Source organism: Acipenser ruthenus, chromosome 39, assembly GCF_902713425.1.
Source record: "Acipenser ruthenus chromosome 39, fAciRut3.2 maternal haplotype, whole genome shotgun sequence".
In the NCBI taxonomy this organism is placed as follows: domain Eukaryota; kingdom Metazoa; phylum Chordata; class Actinopteri; order Acipenseriformes; family Acipenseridae; genus Acipenser; species Acipenser ruthenus.
In genome coordinates this window covers 3,123,864-3,139,559 of record NC_081227.1, presented here as the reverse complement: position 1 = coordinate 3,139,559, position 15,696 = coordinate 3,123,864, and the positions used below count along the sequence as shown (strand labels likewise).

Genomic DNA, 15,696 nt, shown 5'->3' with positions numbered 1-15,696 from the left:
AGTGACCTTGTACAGATGACCCTGTACTGGAACGGACAGCAGTCTATGCTGCTCACTGTATGCCCATTCAAGCCAGCTAGTGGTGGCACAGTGAATATTACTCCATCCACAGCAGCCTTCATGTCTCTGCTTCACTATGCAAATCGGCTAGTTTGCATGGGCTGGGAGCCAGAATTCCAAAGGGAGAGATCCGGGCTGAACTAACGAGCATGTCTGTCTCGGCTCTGGCCAGGTGCTCTTCCAATCCCCAGCCCCTAGGAAACAAAAAGCATGGTCTGCTATAGAAGCAGATAGCGTGAGATTTTAGATGCATGTTGTGTGCTGTGCATTCCATTCGCAGCACTGAAACTGAAGAAGTGGACTGATATTTCATTAAGATATTAAAGAAATGGTCAATTTTGATTCCCAGCACACAGGTAAGAAGTAATGATTTATGCATGTAGAGGGTGTTTGAATCGTGCATGCTGGTATAGGAAGTTAGACGCTACGGGTATGACACGTGTATATTATATTACTACAAAACTATATATCTATCTATGGGCATATACAGGTTATAGAAATATAGCTTTGTACTAACATAATAAGAAACAAAATTATATTCTGTATAGAAATGGTCAGTTGAGATATTATTAGCATTAGCATTATTTTTCATATAATTGTGCTGATCACAAATAATAATAATATTTGATCAAAGTCACATTTTTCCTATGTTGCATTTCATTATTTCAGTCTCTGAATCTGTAATGATGTGCAGATTTGTTGATGCTCTTATTTTGGAACAGATTGTGGAGCTGCTTGCTTGTGATGGCTCTGGTTTGAAAGTACTGTCTAATTATCCACAGAGTAGGGATAGCACAAGCATTGGCAACGTGGGCTTTCCTGCACTGCCCTGCAAGCATGCATCAGTGCATTAGGGACCCCACATACTCTGTTTTTGGGATTGCATGCAAAGGTGCAAACTCTTAGGACTGTGTGGTGTTTCTTCTTTGTGATTTGTACTGTTTTTTTCACATTTTAATACAAAGCACGAATGTCTTTCAGATCAGATTCTGTTTCCATACACTGCTTTCCCACAGTTTGCATTTTGTGAGTTTAAACACTGAGTAAAACAATCCGATCTTCTGATATTTGATATCTCAAATCCCAGTCCATATTAAAATGTTGAACAGATAGATGAATGCTCTGGTTTATGTTCTGTTCTGTGTTTGTTGTTGCTGTAGCTCATATTTACCTGTATGCTAATGTGCGTTAGCTGATACCACAGTGTAAACTAGCTGGGTCAAAGATTCCTCCACCACTAGGGCTGTGCAGTATTTAGAGCACACTTTCCAGGAACAGTACTGAAAAATAACCATAAGAAGTGCATTGCATTGCACTACAAGTTATTAAAGTATATCTGAAATATTGCATTATCCTGAGAGATTGCAGTATATCTCATATGAGTAGAAGCACATCAATGTTGTGGGATGCTGGGCAGTGTTATGTTAGCTCTTGTCCATAAGAGATAATATAAAGATAAGCAATTCTCTGCCACCACCGAAAGACTCGTTTTGCCTAATGATCGTCAATGAAAATGGCAGGACAAGCGAAACTACTGCTGGGATGGCAGTACGCTACCATGGCGTTGACACAAGAGAAGAATGATGATATTTTGTTGCGTTTCACTTCAGCTGTTAACTCTGTCATTCAGTCCTTTACCACTCTCAATGGAGACTGACAGTTGCAGGGGTTTGGTTCATGTCATTCTGGGTATCCATTGAGGACATCTTGAAATCCTACAGGTATGGGTGTTGTTCCCTGTACAGAACGTCTGCTAAGCCCATGCTATTCATAAGAGCATTATTATTTTCTGTGAAAGCTATACAGTAGGCCTGCAATACAGTCTGTGTACAGCAGCACAGCCCATATAAGTTATAATCCACAGTCATTTTGAGTTTCTCACCTGATTATATATTTTGCATTTACTTGGCATGGCTAACCACAAGATTTCGATTTAGAAAAGGAAATCTATAGGGGTATTCAGTGCTGCCCAAACGATTAAGACAAGATTGAAGGCAGGAGTGTAATATAATGCAGCAGCATCAGTCCTGACTAGCAGACGTGTAGCGTGTGGATGTTTCTTTGACAAGCGTTTCAACTCTGTGTGCTAAGTTTATTTGAGCTTACATGCATTATACAGGAACAGTATACAATATTCTTTCTTTACATTCCTCCCCATACCTTCTAGCCACAGATAGAGAGAGAGATAGATAGATAGATAGATAGATAGATAGATAGATAGATAGCTCTTTACTGCAAGCTGTTATTTGCACATTGTATTTCCAGAAAGAAACACACACACACACACACACACCCTATACATTTTCCTAACTAGAAATGAACAACATAGACCATTCATTTTGCAGCCTGTGACTATTCTGAGTGTGTTTCTTATTCATTCTGAGTGATAAACTATCTTTGAGAATATTATCTTTCTTAATAAAACCTAAAAGGGATAACAATCGACATCACAAAGGCGCCATCAGAAGGCCACTTTTCTGGCTTGCGAGTCAAGTCGCTTTATGCAAATGAGGTAACGCTTCCAATTGGCTGTTGGAGGTCTCATGCAAATATCCGTTTACCTTTCAGGTCGCCTATTGCGTTTTGATAAGAGGTTCAAGCGCCTGCACTGACGCACCTGGCGCGCACCTTTGTGTCAGAGAGGGGTTTAGGAATAACATTTGAATAAAACATCGTGGCCCTTCAATCGTCAGGAGTCTTTGAGGTAGAGTATCGTTATAGTTCAAAAGTTAGTGCGGCTTCAGCTGATACGGGACGGAAGGGAGTCTTGGAGCATACAAAAAAAATATTATTTTTGTACAGGTAATTAATAGTTCTATCGGTTTAACACACATAAAAAAAAAAAAAAAACGTTTTGCGTAATTTGTATTTAATATTAAAAACAAAAAAGGTATAGGTATATTATGAATTAAAAAAAATATATAATAATTAAAAAATGCAAAGTAATCATTTGAAATAGGTGACCGAACCCAGATACAAATATTGATCATAACTAATAGGACTACGACTGCTAGTGATAATACTACACTGCTAATTCTAATAGCGGTGTGTTTAGTGTTGAACGTGCTGAGTGAAAACTGAATGAAAGCAACAGGTGAGAGAGAGGATTGGACAGAGAAAGAAAAAAAAGCCCAAAGATATATTGTAGATAGGTTAGTGGTCACAATTCATGGGGGAACCCACTAACTTATGAATATTTTACTAGCAGCATTTGCGTGAGGAGAAAACATCGAATATATTAGTATAATATGATGGTGAAGAACAAGCGCCGTTTCTGCATAAAGTTGTGACCATTTAGTAAAATCAGCTGTTTTTATTATTGTAGGTATTAAGATGAGCGGCGAGTCAGCGGAACCCGCAGATACCCGAAACGATCAAGCAGGTGAGGATGTGAGACTGTTATTTATCAGCTTTCAACGTTTTATAAGAGATTGCAAACCTGGACAACGTGTGCTGGACGACAGCTTGCGAGACGTGCAGAATTAAAGAGATTTAGAGAATTTTTAAAATATAAATCGCGTTACACTTGTATCAGGAATTGATAAGCGCTTCACTTTTAGAAGTGATAATAATATTTGAGTTCATATATTGGTTATGTTGTAATACTTTTTTTTTTTTTTTTTTAAATTCCCTGCACTTATGGTAAACAAAGTTGTTACTGTACCTGTTTCGGTTGAGTTTTCTTTCAAAGGTATTATTATTATTATTATTATTATTATTATTATTATTATTATTATTATTATTGTTGTTGTTGTTGTTTAAACAATGTAATAGGTTGTTCTGCTTTATTCCGGTTTATGGTTTTGGAGTCCGTGTCACAATTACAGAATTTATACTGAATAGAAATAAAAGGTTCTAAGGGAACTCCTCGGCAGAATTTCTGGTCAATGTGGAACTGCGTTTTTCCACATTTTTCACCAAACAAAACAGCAAATAGAGAAGCTCGTGTTCCCCTGCAAACTGTTAATTCAAGGTTCAACCATTCATTGCCTTTCGTTTCAACTGTGTTTTTAGATCCACGTTTAGATTTGTGTAACAAATGCAGTACTATACAAACACGCACTGTGAAAGTGATACTCTGTGACAGACCGTTTGGAAAGTTTGATTTAAACGGGGTTATACTACTGTACATAAGTTTCAAGCTTCGTTTTGTGATTTACATTGCGGTGTCTGATATTTGTTGGCCATTTATTTTTTATTTATAAAAAAAAAAAAAAAAAATTTACCCAGTGTGTACACTCCAATTTCAAACGTTTAAACATAGCTATAGATTATGCAGCTGTGCAATTCCTAATTCACAGTGTATAGGCTACAGTATAAACAGCTCATTCACAACGATTTAAATCAAGTTTTTTTTTCTTCAGTCTTGTTTTAATTAATGTTTGAGTTTCTCAGCAACCGAACAGAAATGTTTCATGAATAGGCTACTACACCTTTATTTAGTTTATTAAACACCCTTTTTGGGCTTCAGGAGTTGAAGCATGTTAAACGAGTCCCATTAATATAAACGCTTGATGTATTTCTGCAGGTTATTAATAGGTATTGGCAGTAACAGGCTATAGTGATGAATTCATTTCAATGGGTCGGGGATCTGTGTATGTGTTTTGCCATTTCATAAGAAGTACCGCCGTTCCTACAGTCAGGGTGAAAAAGAAAACCCAACAATTAGCTCTTATGATATTTGTTTGATCTAAATATGAATGCAATTCATGATAATCTTCTACCTGTATTGGCTTTTGAAAATGTTAAACATGGTGAAAGTGATATATTTCCATAACAAACACACGCTTTTTAATTAACGCAGTTTTTGATTTTTTGGTTTGTTTTTTAAATGCATTGTTTAAGTGTAATTTCTAAGCTGGTCTTTGCTTGTATTTTATACTTAAGTCTGGAATATGAAGGTATTTCCAATACAGCGCTTTTGGTAGAAGGACTGCTTCCTGGTACGTTTATCACTTCCTGTGTTGCAGTTGTAGCTGCAATCACAACACGTGACCTACAGCACAGGTACCAGCCTGATCCGGCAGTTTATCTACAGCTGCATTTATCTACTAAAAACATTAAAACAGGTGAAGAATCAGAAGATATACGCAGTGCAACAGAAGAGGGGTCAGACTAAAATGAGAGAATGTTTTTAAAGGAAAGGCCAGCTCTTTTAATGTTCCCCCCCCCCCCAGATTTCTATACAGTAGGTGTTTAATTTTTACTACCAATGTCCCGTCAAACTACACTTCCAGTTCAACTGCTGTGTGTAGCCAAGTTGTCAGTTCAGTTATGTGCACTGCGCTAGCTGCAGCCCATGCCCTGAGGATCTGTAATACACAGAACATGGAATAAAGAACTGGAAGTAGAATGTGAGAATTGTTCATGGAATTCACAGAACAGAATGCAGGCTAGGTGGTATAATAGAACAAGCCTTCCTTGCATACTGGAATAGCAAAAATAAATGATTAAATCAGATCATCAGTAAGTTCAATAACAATGGAATCTACGTTTTGAGCCTCACTTTGGCTCATGCCATTATGTTTTCATTATCTGTAAGTTTTGGTTTCTCTGGTCATAAGCACCTTTCAAAGGGCTTGGCTGGATTCGTCACACATCTATGCAATCCACTTGGGAGATAAAGATAATACTGTAAGGATGACATCGTGAAATCCCAGAACACAGTGCCGATAGTTATTGTCATTTGGGGTATTTAGTTAGTCTACAGAAGTTCATTTTAACTGAATAGGATCCGATCCACACACCCTGGTCCTAATCACACATTGAAAGTCATTCTAGTTTCTTGGCCGTGCAGAATGATGTGTTTGTATTGTTGCATCCTTACCATGAACAGTGTCAAAGGCACACCGTGTCACAGGAGCGCCACGCCTAGGTGTTGACGCTACACCTGTGGTTCTCTTGGAGATGGACCTCAACCTATTTGCATGAGCTCATTATTTCCATACTGGAAACTTTGCAGCTAGGGCTGGAAAATTTCCATACTGCAGGACACCAGAGCCAGAGCACGCAAGAGACATGAAGAGGCTGAAATTTGAAATTCAAATTAGGAAGATTAAAGGGTTATCTTCATGGCTAACAAAGGCTCGTTTCTCTTTTTCATGCAGGCGCTTTTGTAATGAAGAAAAGGTTGTAGTCATTACTGGGTCTCGGTTGGTTCTGTTCTGTGTTGACATTCAATAGAAACAGAGGAGCTGCGTGCATGTTTCTTTTTAAAGTAAAACCTTGATTTGAACAGTGCAGATCTAAGTGGTACCATGGAAAAGCATGGAATCTGAGTACAGCATATGACATTGAAACAGTGAAGCATGCATATTCACAACAGAAGAGGGGCCGGGGTGACAGCTATAGAAGCCAGACTCCATAAAGAGCTTTGTCATTCACATACTTTTAGGAATGAGCCTCCTACATCTGAGGCCAAACCGTTCCTAAAATGAGTGAGACGTCAATGATAGTCAATTTATAATGGTCAAAACTAGGCTTTATACACACAGCCAGGTCTGTCGAGTCAGCTGTTTTTAGACTGAATTTCAATACCTAAAAATGTTTGTTTTCTTTCAGGAGATGAAAGAAATGGGCTTGACTTCACAAGACATGTAAGTAGACGGGTTTGATCGCCTGATGATAGGAATCTGAACTCCCCTTTCCATTCTGTGACCATCTGTACTCTCCAAGCGTATGGCAGAGAGGGGGTTAAGTACGAGGTGCACTGAGCTGTAGTGTTCCTCTGAAACTCCAGCCCCAGGCCAGGCTAGGGGAGCAGGGCTGTGATGAAGTTCCCAGCCTGTCAGGCTCACACACAGCTGGAACATGTTTAGTTCGATTACATGCTGTTTATTGTTTGCTACATTCTCGTTTAGATCTTATCAAATTACATTTGAATTTCTGAAAGCTGTGCTCATTTTCATTTTACTGACATATTTCCTTTTTTTCTTTCTTTTGAAAGCACATCACGCTTCGCCTTTTCGACTCAGTCAGGTGTCACTCATAATGTTTTTCAGATTAAGACGGAGGACATCAGCGATTCACCCCAATCCGTGGTCAATCGCAAAAACTGCCACCTGACCCCGGGCTCATCAGCTTCAGGAGGGCAGTTGTCTGGGGTAACTTAAGCAGATCTTGTTTTAACCGTTTATCTGAACTGCTTTACCTCAAGCGTGTTCCCAGCAGCAGGTGTGGTGAGGAAGTTAGGCATTGGGGACAGCATCAGATGTGCCCTGGGCAGTTAGCGACTCGGAGTACATATGCAAGAGTGACGGGAGGGCAGGGGTGGAAATAAGACTCCTATTGCATAGCAGTTTCATCCATTGCTGGTTTTAATACTGCTCAATGTCAATGCACCTCTAGACACTGTTTTGCTAACAGTTTGGTTTTCATTCTAGCGAGGGGGAGAAGATTTAAAACATACGTCTAGCTCTTCTTTATCTATTGCATAACTTGAAGCTCTGTTCAAACAGCTGTGGCCAGATGTTTTGCATCACCCTATAGAATTAACACATTTTGCTTCATAAAGTCGAATGGAACCTGCTGAATAATGTTACGTTAACATATTGAATTGCACAGCGCTTTGTAGTTTTTATACTGTGCTACTATTATGGCTTCCGGTTGTGATTTCATTTTGTAGTTTCTTTCATTACACCATGTTAAATAAAATATTATGTTCATATAGTTTTTTTTTTAAACCATGTCTCAATCCTAAAATTCTAGGTGATGCTAAACATTTGGTCATAGCTGTCCGGCATAGTAATTTGATTGTGTTTTTGGGTGGATAGGGTTTTGTCATTGAAATCTCTTCTCCCTGCTGTCCCAGGACCTGCCCACGCTGCACCCCCTGCAGCAGCTGGTTCTGGTTCCAGGGTCTCACCTGCCCCCTACATCCCAGTTCCTGCTCTCACAGACCCAGCCAGGGCACCAAGGTACCGCAGACAAGATCATGCAGAGCTCCCTTTCTATAACGCTTCAACAAAGCATGATGTTTTGAAACCAGAAAATACAGGGCTTCTCCAATTTACTATCAATATAGCCAAACAGTGAATAAAAAAAAAAAAGTAGAAAATCTTTGATAAAAGCAACATCCAGTTATCTGCATAAAGAGGAGGTATTATTATTATTATTATTATTATTATTATTATTATTATTATTATTATTATTAGTAATCTCCTTTTAATCATATTAGCTTTGTAAAAATGTGTTTAGCGCTTTGACAGGATTTGGTCTTGAAAGGTATGTCAAGCCAAATTTATCATTTAGAGATATCTCAAATTAATGTACAGCTATCTCTAAATATTTGAAGATATCTCAATCATTTCCAGATATCTTTTTAAATATTTGAAGATATCTTAAAATATTTAATGATATCTACATCATTTTAACATATCTAAAATACATTTAGTTATGTTAATCAATTAAATCAATCATGATTTTCAGATATCTTTAAACGGGAGCTTTAAATGAGATATCTAAAATGCATTTTCAGATATCTTTAAATCATTTTAAGATATCTCAAAATCATTTAGAGATATTTCTAAATAACTTCCTGTTCATTTAGATATCGCTAAATCATTTTAAGATATCTCAAAATCATTTAGAGATATCTCAAAATAGCTTCCTGTTCATTTAGAGATATCGCTAAATCATTTTAAGATATCTCAAAATAGCTTCCTGTTCATTTGGAGATATCGCTAAATCATTTTAAGATATCTCAAAATAGCTTCCTGTTCATTTAGAGATATCTTTAAATAGAACAGTTAGTTATTCAAGATATCTTAAAATGATTTAGAGATACCTCTAAATATGAACGGGAAGTTATTTTGAGATACTCTAAACGACAGTTTGGCGTACCATGCTAGCAAAACATTATTTAAAGAAATCTGTAAGTCAATCTGAGATTATTTCACTTTGTTTTCGACTGAATGTTTTTGTTTTCTAATATATATATATTTTTTATTTAATTTCAGCTCTTCTGCAACCAAACCTGCTGTCCTTGCCAACACAGTCGCAGGCAGGCCTGCTGCAGCACCAGTCTGGATTAGGGCTGAATTCCCAGGTAAGAAGACCCAACCTTGGGAAGAGATCTGGTGGGGTGTGGGAGTACACTTTTAGAAGACTATCAAAAGCTTGAAGCTAACTTTTCTACACTCCTCTGAAAAATACTGCTGTTTGTTTAAAGCAGGAGTGAAATTCTGCCGCTACTCACCGTTAATGAGGAGAAGTTATTTGGCAGCTTTGGTGCCAATCATTATTAAACCAATCGGTTAGTCTCACCCCGCCTCTGGATTTATATGATTGGTCGATAACGTGTCAAAATAATTTGCTGGTACCCTCCCCTGATATCGACTACTAATTGTTTAAGAAATTGAAAGTAGAAGGCGGTTGTTTGTTGAATAAGTGATATCTGAAGTAAGTTTTCTGTTATGAAATGATTAAGCCGTCAAAATAAATATGACGACATTTGTAAAATATAGCCGTCTCAATGCATTCTGGGAACCGCTCTGCAGAGAAAACTGTAATATATCATTATTTTCGTAATGTACACGATGAAACGAAGTTAATGCTGAGTTTTCTTTTATGTTATTACTCCCATGAAGATACAAATTAGTCATGCTTGTGTCCACGCTAGCTATGTAAAGTTTTGTCGTGTTAAATTAAACTCTTCATAAATCCAGCTGGCGAATGACTCAGAAGTCGAATACCAGGGGGCTAAAACGACCACATGAAGTACATATTCTTTTTTAATGGTAGTGTCTGTTACATTACAAAATGCAGCCCCTATTGTGCATCGTTTGACTAAGACCTTTTTGTATTATTTTTACAGTTGTTTTTTTATACAGTTTTTTTTTTAACATCACCTCTTTTTTTTTTAGGATATCTTGAAATAAAACTCCTTCTCCACAGCAGTATATATGAGTATATGAGTGGATGCACTTTTTGGTGTTGAGAATTTCAGCCGTGGTGTAAAGCCTGCCATCTCATGAGATAGTTTTCATGTTCATTTGTTAACCCGCATTTACTTGCAGAACAGTGTCGGTTCCTGTTTTTCTGATGCATCCCTGCCAAAAAAGATCTGAGCCAACTGATTAGTAATCCATTCAACTGAACTGAGAACACCTTGCTTTCCATGAGCTGGTAACATCAAGAGATCAGACAGGCGTTAAACCTATTGGTCATCTCTTTGTGTACTTTCATATGCTTCCAAAATGGAAATATTGTCTTTAGAAAGACAGTCAAAATATTTAGTTTATATGGCAGTTAATGGATTTCAATATACAAACCAGAACATCTACTTACACAGTTCATAGCATGTTTGTATAACTGATACATTTCAGGGGCTGGAGGCTCTAGCCAGCTTTCTCTCATCTGAACGTGCCTTGCAGCAGTGCAAGTGAGTGTGAGGCTAGGTTTGGGTCCTAATACCTGTTGCACAAAGGAATGAGCTTGGGCAGGAGAGTGTTTATCCTCAGAGTGTTGTAAGAGGCCGGGTAAATGGGCTTTATCCCATGTATCGGTCACTATGAAGAGGTGAGCAACGCATCATGTCCACTTCAGTATAAACATAGACAGTTAGGTGTTAGTTTCCAGCACAGTAACAGGTTCTCTGTGTTAGCAACACACACCCTACAGAATATCTTAGCCTCTGTGTTATATATTTGTTGTTTTTTTTCTCACAGGCAGTTGGTCGGTCAGGCCTGTCGGGGTCCTCTCTAGACAGCCACCTAGAGATTCCGTCACACCTGCAGGTCCCGAAACTCATGGGGTCCTCGAGTCAGCAGGACGAGCCCAGCGACCTGGAGGAGCTGGAGCAGTTTGCCAAGGCTTTCAAACAGAGGCGGATCAAGCTGGGCTTCACACAGGTACATACATAGTGGGCTTTATTAGAGGGTACGCTTTCCAAACCCCCCATATACTGTACAGAAGACTCTGTGCTTTGAGGTTTTTAATTGCGAAAAGTGCTATATAAGAAATAAAGATTGATTGATTCTGATGGTAATCAAGACCGTGTGTGATCTTCTCCTCCAGGGCGATGTAGGCTTGGCCATGGGCAAGCTCTATGGGAATGATTTCAGTCAGACCACTATTTCCCGGTTCGAGGCTCTTAACCTGAGCTTTAAAAACATGTGCAAGCTGAAACCGCTGCTGGAGAAGTGGCTGAGCGACGCAGGTAAAGCAACACAGCCTGACCCCACACACACAAACCTACAGGAATCTGTCAGCAACACAGCCTGACCCCACACACACAAACCTACAGGAATCTGTCAGCAACACAGCCTGACCCCACACACACAAACCTACAGGAATCTGTCCGCAACACAGCCTGACCCCACACACACAAACCTACAGGAATCTGTCCGCAACACAGCCTGAACCCCACACACACAAACCTACAGGAATCTGTCCGCAACACAGCCTGAACCCCACACACACAAACCTACAGGAATCTGTCCGCAACACAGCATGAACCCCACACACACAAACCTACAGGAATCTGTCAGCAACACAGCCTGAACCCCACACACACAAACCAACAGGAATCTGTTAGCAAGACCCACGGGAATCTCAGCAAACCTAGCGTGGCACGGACAGCGTGGTCCAGCACTACACACCGTTACTGTTCATTAACCCTCTGCTGGATCACAGCACTGTACACCTGACCACTGCACAGTAAAGACTATAAGAAATGTTTATTCTAGCTTTAGCCTTCTAAGCATTCACCATGGTAAATTTGAATGACAAATCCCCATGCTTTCCCAAGCTTATGCATCAGCTGTGGCGATTCTGTACCATAAGCTGTACCACGCTATACCTATGCTTTACCAGGGTTGATTCCCCTTTTCAACCCTGTTCTCTCTCTCTCTCGATGCCCCCTCAGAGAACTCTCCTTCGGAAACCATGGGGAGTGCTTCCTCCATGCCCCCCCTGATCGAGGGCTTTGGGAGGAAGAGGAAGAAAAGAACGAGCATCGAGACCAACATCCGCATGACCATGGAGAAGCGCTTTCAGGACGTGAGCATAATCTCTGGTGTTAGCTCCCTGCAGTTAATAACATACTGGCTATGCACTGGCTCTCTCAGACTACAGCTGGGAACCACCGCAATACCTTTGAGAGTCAAAGGGCTAGTGATCCGAGCAAGCAGATATTGTGCTACTCAGAGATTGAATACCAAGAGCTAGATCAAGTGCGGCTTCTGAAAGACACGCATTGTAATTCCAAACCGATAATAATTTACGATTGCTCACACACCCCTAGATTACCTGTTTGTTTTTTTTAATTCGTGTTTAATAACTGTTTGGGGTTCATATTACCTTTCTGAGTAATATCAAGCTAATGACGGTTTGGATGAAAGATCTGGAAATGCATAGTTAACTGAGATGTTGATAGAAATCCTTTTTAACCTTTCATAATACTGTTTTCTGTCCTTTTAATTTGAAGATCTTTGATAAAACCCTGTAAATCCAGGGATGGAAATAAGACTCCTATTGCATCTCAGTTTCACCCATTTCAGGTTTTACTTTGAGCTTGATTATCTGCAGTGTATAGGTAACAAGCTCAGCTGTGTCTTGTCAAACTCATAGTGAAACCAGGAAGGGATGAAACTGCTATCCAGTGGGGGTCTTATTTCCATCCCTGAAGTACAGTAGTTCAACTTTTTTAAAACAAAAAAAGAATTAATTTTGATACGGTGGAGCTACAACTCCCCGTACCCTCCTCCTATAAGTCAGTCCCTCAGTGGCGATTCACTCCTTCTGTTCCTGTCTCTGCTGTTGTCCAGAACCCCAAGCCCAGCTCGGAGGAGATCACGCTGATCTCGGAGGAGCTGGCCATGGAGAAGGAGGTGGTCCGGGTCTGGTTCTGTAACCGACGGCAGAAGGAGAAGAGGATTTGCTGTCCCCTCTTAAACACCATGAAGCCCCAGGTCTACAGCTCCAGACTGGTAGGAATCTTCTTTCCACTGTCAGGGCAAAGCACCAAATGAGGACCCTAGTCATAGACCTCACACAGAAAGTGTGCAGTGAACCTGGCACGTGATCCACCCGGAGTGAATAAGCGTTCCTGGCCAGCTTTAAAAACTTCAGTGTTCCAGGGAGGGGAAGGGAAGTGGAAACGCTCCCCATCACGTCAGCACATGCTCCGTTTATTTTTTTTGTAATTTCATGTGTGTTGAGTCAGCATTAGGAGATGAAAATGATTTCCTCTCTGTCCTGTTGCTGCCTGCGCTGTGGTCACTGTTTTTTTTTCCCCTGAATGATGTCCGTTAACTCCGAGGTGCTTTTTGGCAGCAGACTGGCGAGTGAGTGGGAGTTCGGGGCTGTCTGTACAAGCAGAAGTTCATCAGAAACATTGGAGGACTTGATTTGGGAAAAACAAATCAGCCTTTTATTATTTGACTGTCCGACCTTACATGCTTTTTGATGATATGACGCTGTTTGTCAGTGGGGAATTTGAGGATAAGATTTTAAAGTTGTTTAAGTGAAGTTTTTTTTTTTCTGCTATGGGAAAGGAAAACTGATAGGTTTGAATTTGAAACCCTCCTACAGCATGATTCCCCCAGCTGCTTCTCGTTCTTCTAACTCAGAGACGTGCGCTGTGTTGACATTCATCGAGGAAACCTCAAAGCCATCCTGCTGGGATTTCATGCCTTGATGTTATCACTGTTTTTTAATTACCGACTGCGATGTGATTGAGTTGCTGTTGATTATCTTTCTAAACCCGATAATCTGACGAGACACAATGCCTTCACCAAAGTAACGTGCCTGCATCGCAGTGTGTTAAGCTACTGAACTACATGTAGAATCCGCGGGTTTAAACCTTCCAATCGTGAAAGCCTGATGCTCTTCAGGAAGTCTGATGGACCTTTTTCCTTCCTTTTTTTCAGGTTTCCACATCCGGATCGTTCAGTCCTCTATCAGTCTCCCAGGCTCACAGCACTATGAGTGGAGGTGAGAGCCACCAGAATATTGGGCTCATTTCAGTGGTGCCTTACTGTATATGTAGAATAGGAGTCTTTACAGTTTAGCACCTGCAGGTAAACCCCACTATCGTAGACCCCATAGTCTTACAGTTCAGATAAACCCCACTATCGTAGACCCCATAGTCTTACAGTGTAGGTAACCCCCATTATCGTAGACCCCATAGTCTTGCAGTGAAACCTGGAGTGGAATGACCCTCCTGGACCGTGCTTGGGCGCCCCTGTGTTTAGGTGTAAGTGAAGGCTGTGTCACGCCTGCTTGTTGAACCCTGTTTCTCGTTCGTGTGTTTCAGTGTCGTCCAGCTCTTCACCGGGCAGTCCCAGCAGGGGGTCCCCTCCACTCAGCATCTCATCCAGTGGTGGGGCGCTGACCTCGCAGAGCAGCGTCCAGTCCCTCAACGGCGCCGGGTAAGGAGGCTGGGGGTGCCACTAAACATGACCACTGACAGGACCGTGGAAGATATTATTTTGACCCTCAATATGTCCAGCAGTCAAAGGCAGATAGTGTTTGTATGAAGGTATGTAGCTGTGCGCCCTGCTCAATCTCATCTCTCTTTCCACAGGTCTTGGTATAGGAACTGGAACCACTCCTCCTATCTCCACTGAAGAGTCCAGAGAAACACAGCTCACTGTTAGCAAAGCTTCAGAGCGTTTCATGCATAAAGCAGTTTGATAGTCATCAATATCCACAGGCTATTTTATTCATATTGAGGGGGAAAAAAAGAGCTTCTACAAGCCTTTCAATTTCAATACATCTTACTACAGCACTCTCTAGTGGAAGAACAGAAGACACGAAGGAAGGCTGTGTAAATGTACACACAGTAAGACTTCATTTACATTAGAAACCCACTACACAAAACATTGAGGACTGCCATTACAAGACTGGAAACGCCTCTGTGTGGTTGGAGAAGATTTGGATATGATAGTACTGTACGATAACGTAGACTTTTTTTTATATATATAAAACTGTTACTGTTATTTTTTGAATACAGAATTTATAATAATGTTTACAACTTCTATGTTTTTTCCTGGCATTTAAGTGATCGGGTTTGCATCCACAGTTTGAATAGCATCTGCTGTATAGGGAACGTTCTGGTAATTTTCTATATGGGGTTTAGAGATGCTGACACACTCACACGTGTGTATTTTGGACTGCGTTTTTTTTTTTTTTTTTTTAAATTGGAAATGTTCAGTACAGCTGCACACTCAAAATGTTCCCTAGTAACCATAGCTACGACCATTGCGTGGACTTTTCTCCAAACCCTAGAACGCACCATGACGTCACTCAGGTAAAATCGAGCTGTTACACTACAAAGCTGTACATGTTCTAATAATGCAACATTTTACAGGGAATCTCTATGCAGCCCGTGCTCTCAACATAATTACATAATAAGGTCAATTAAATATGTAATAAAACATTGCGGCATTACACCTTTACAAGGAGTCTTGGTTGGTTTTCACATTGTTTCATTGTTGTTGAAGATTGATGTACTTATGAATGTTTTGTTTATTTTTGTATTTTTTATTTTCTGCGGGGCGGTTGAGGACAGGCGTTTGGACCCAGTGTAATTTAAATTAAAAATAAATGTAGAGTTTTGTTTTTTATTTGCTTTCGACATTGACAGCTTTTAGGGGGGCATTTTGTTATTTAAAAAAAAAAAAAGTTATTGAA

The 15,696-nt window shown here is 40.1% G+C and overlaps 1 protein-coding gene across 7 annotated transcripts; it reads left to right on the top strand.

The window, feature by feature from the left end:
* The first annotated feature begins 236 nt into the window (after window positions 1-236).
* On the top strand, window positions 237-15,037 carry LOC117397151 (POU domain, class 2, transcription factor 3). 7 transcript variants are annotated; one of them, XM_034912696.2, is made up of 13 exons: window positions 238-416; window positions 3,386-3,442; window positions 6,622-6,656; window positions 7,062-7,163; window positions 7,871-7,976; window positions 9,018-9,106; window positions 10,728-10,910; window positions 11,077-11,218; window positions 11,927-12,060; window positions 12,828-12,989; window positions 13,932-13,995; window positions 14,318-14,432; window positions 14,588-15,037. In XM_034912696.2, exons 1-13 carry the CDS (start codon window positions 389-391, stop codon window positions 14,628-14,630), a joined length of 1,260 nt encoding a protein of 419 aa, XP_034768587.1. In that variant the 5' UTR covers window positions 238-388; the 3' UTR covers window positions 14,631-15,037. The 7 variants fall into 7 exon arrangements, with proteins under 7 accessions (XP_034768590.1, XP_034768587.1, XP_058865771.1 ...); XM_059009788.1 differs by lacking the exon at window positions 238-416 and adding an exon at window positions 2,675-2,764; XM_059009786.1 differs by lacking the exon at window positions 238-416 and adding an exon at window positions 2,677-2,862 and having other exon boundaries at window positions 7,007-7,163.
* Window positions 15,038-15,696: the final 659 nt, after the last annotated feature.

Excerpts from the sequence above, each read along its gene's own strand:
- LOC117397151 (XM_034912696.2), top strand. The coding sequence starts at position 389 with ATGGTCAATTTTGATTCCCAGCACACAG. Across the intron at positions 7,977-9,017 it reads GACCCAGCCAGGGCACCAAG|CTCTTCTGCAACCAAACCTG; the intron begins GTACCGCAGACA and ends ATTTAATTTCAG. Across the intron at positions 10,911-11,076 it reads TCAAGCTGGGCTTCACACAG|GGCGATGTAGGCTTGGCCAT; the intron begins GTACATACATAG and ends CTTCTCCTCCAG.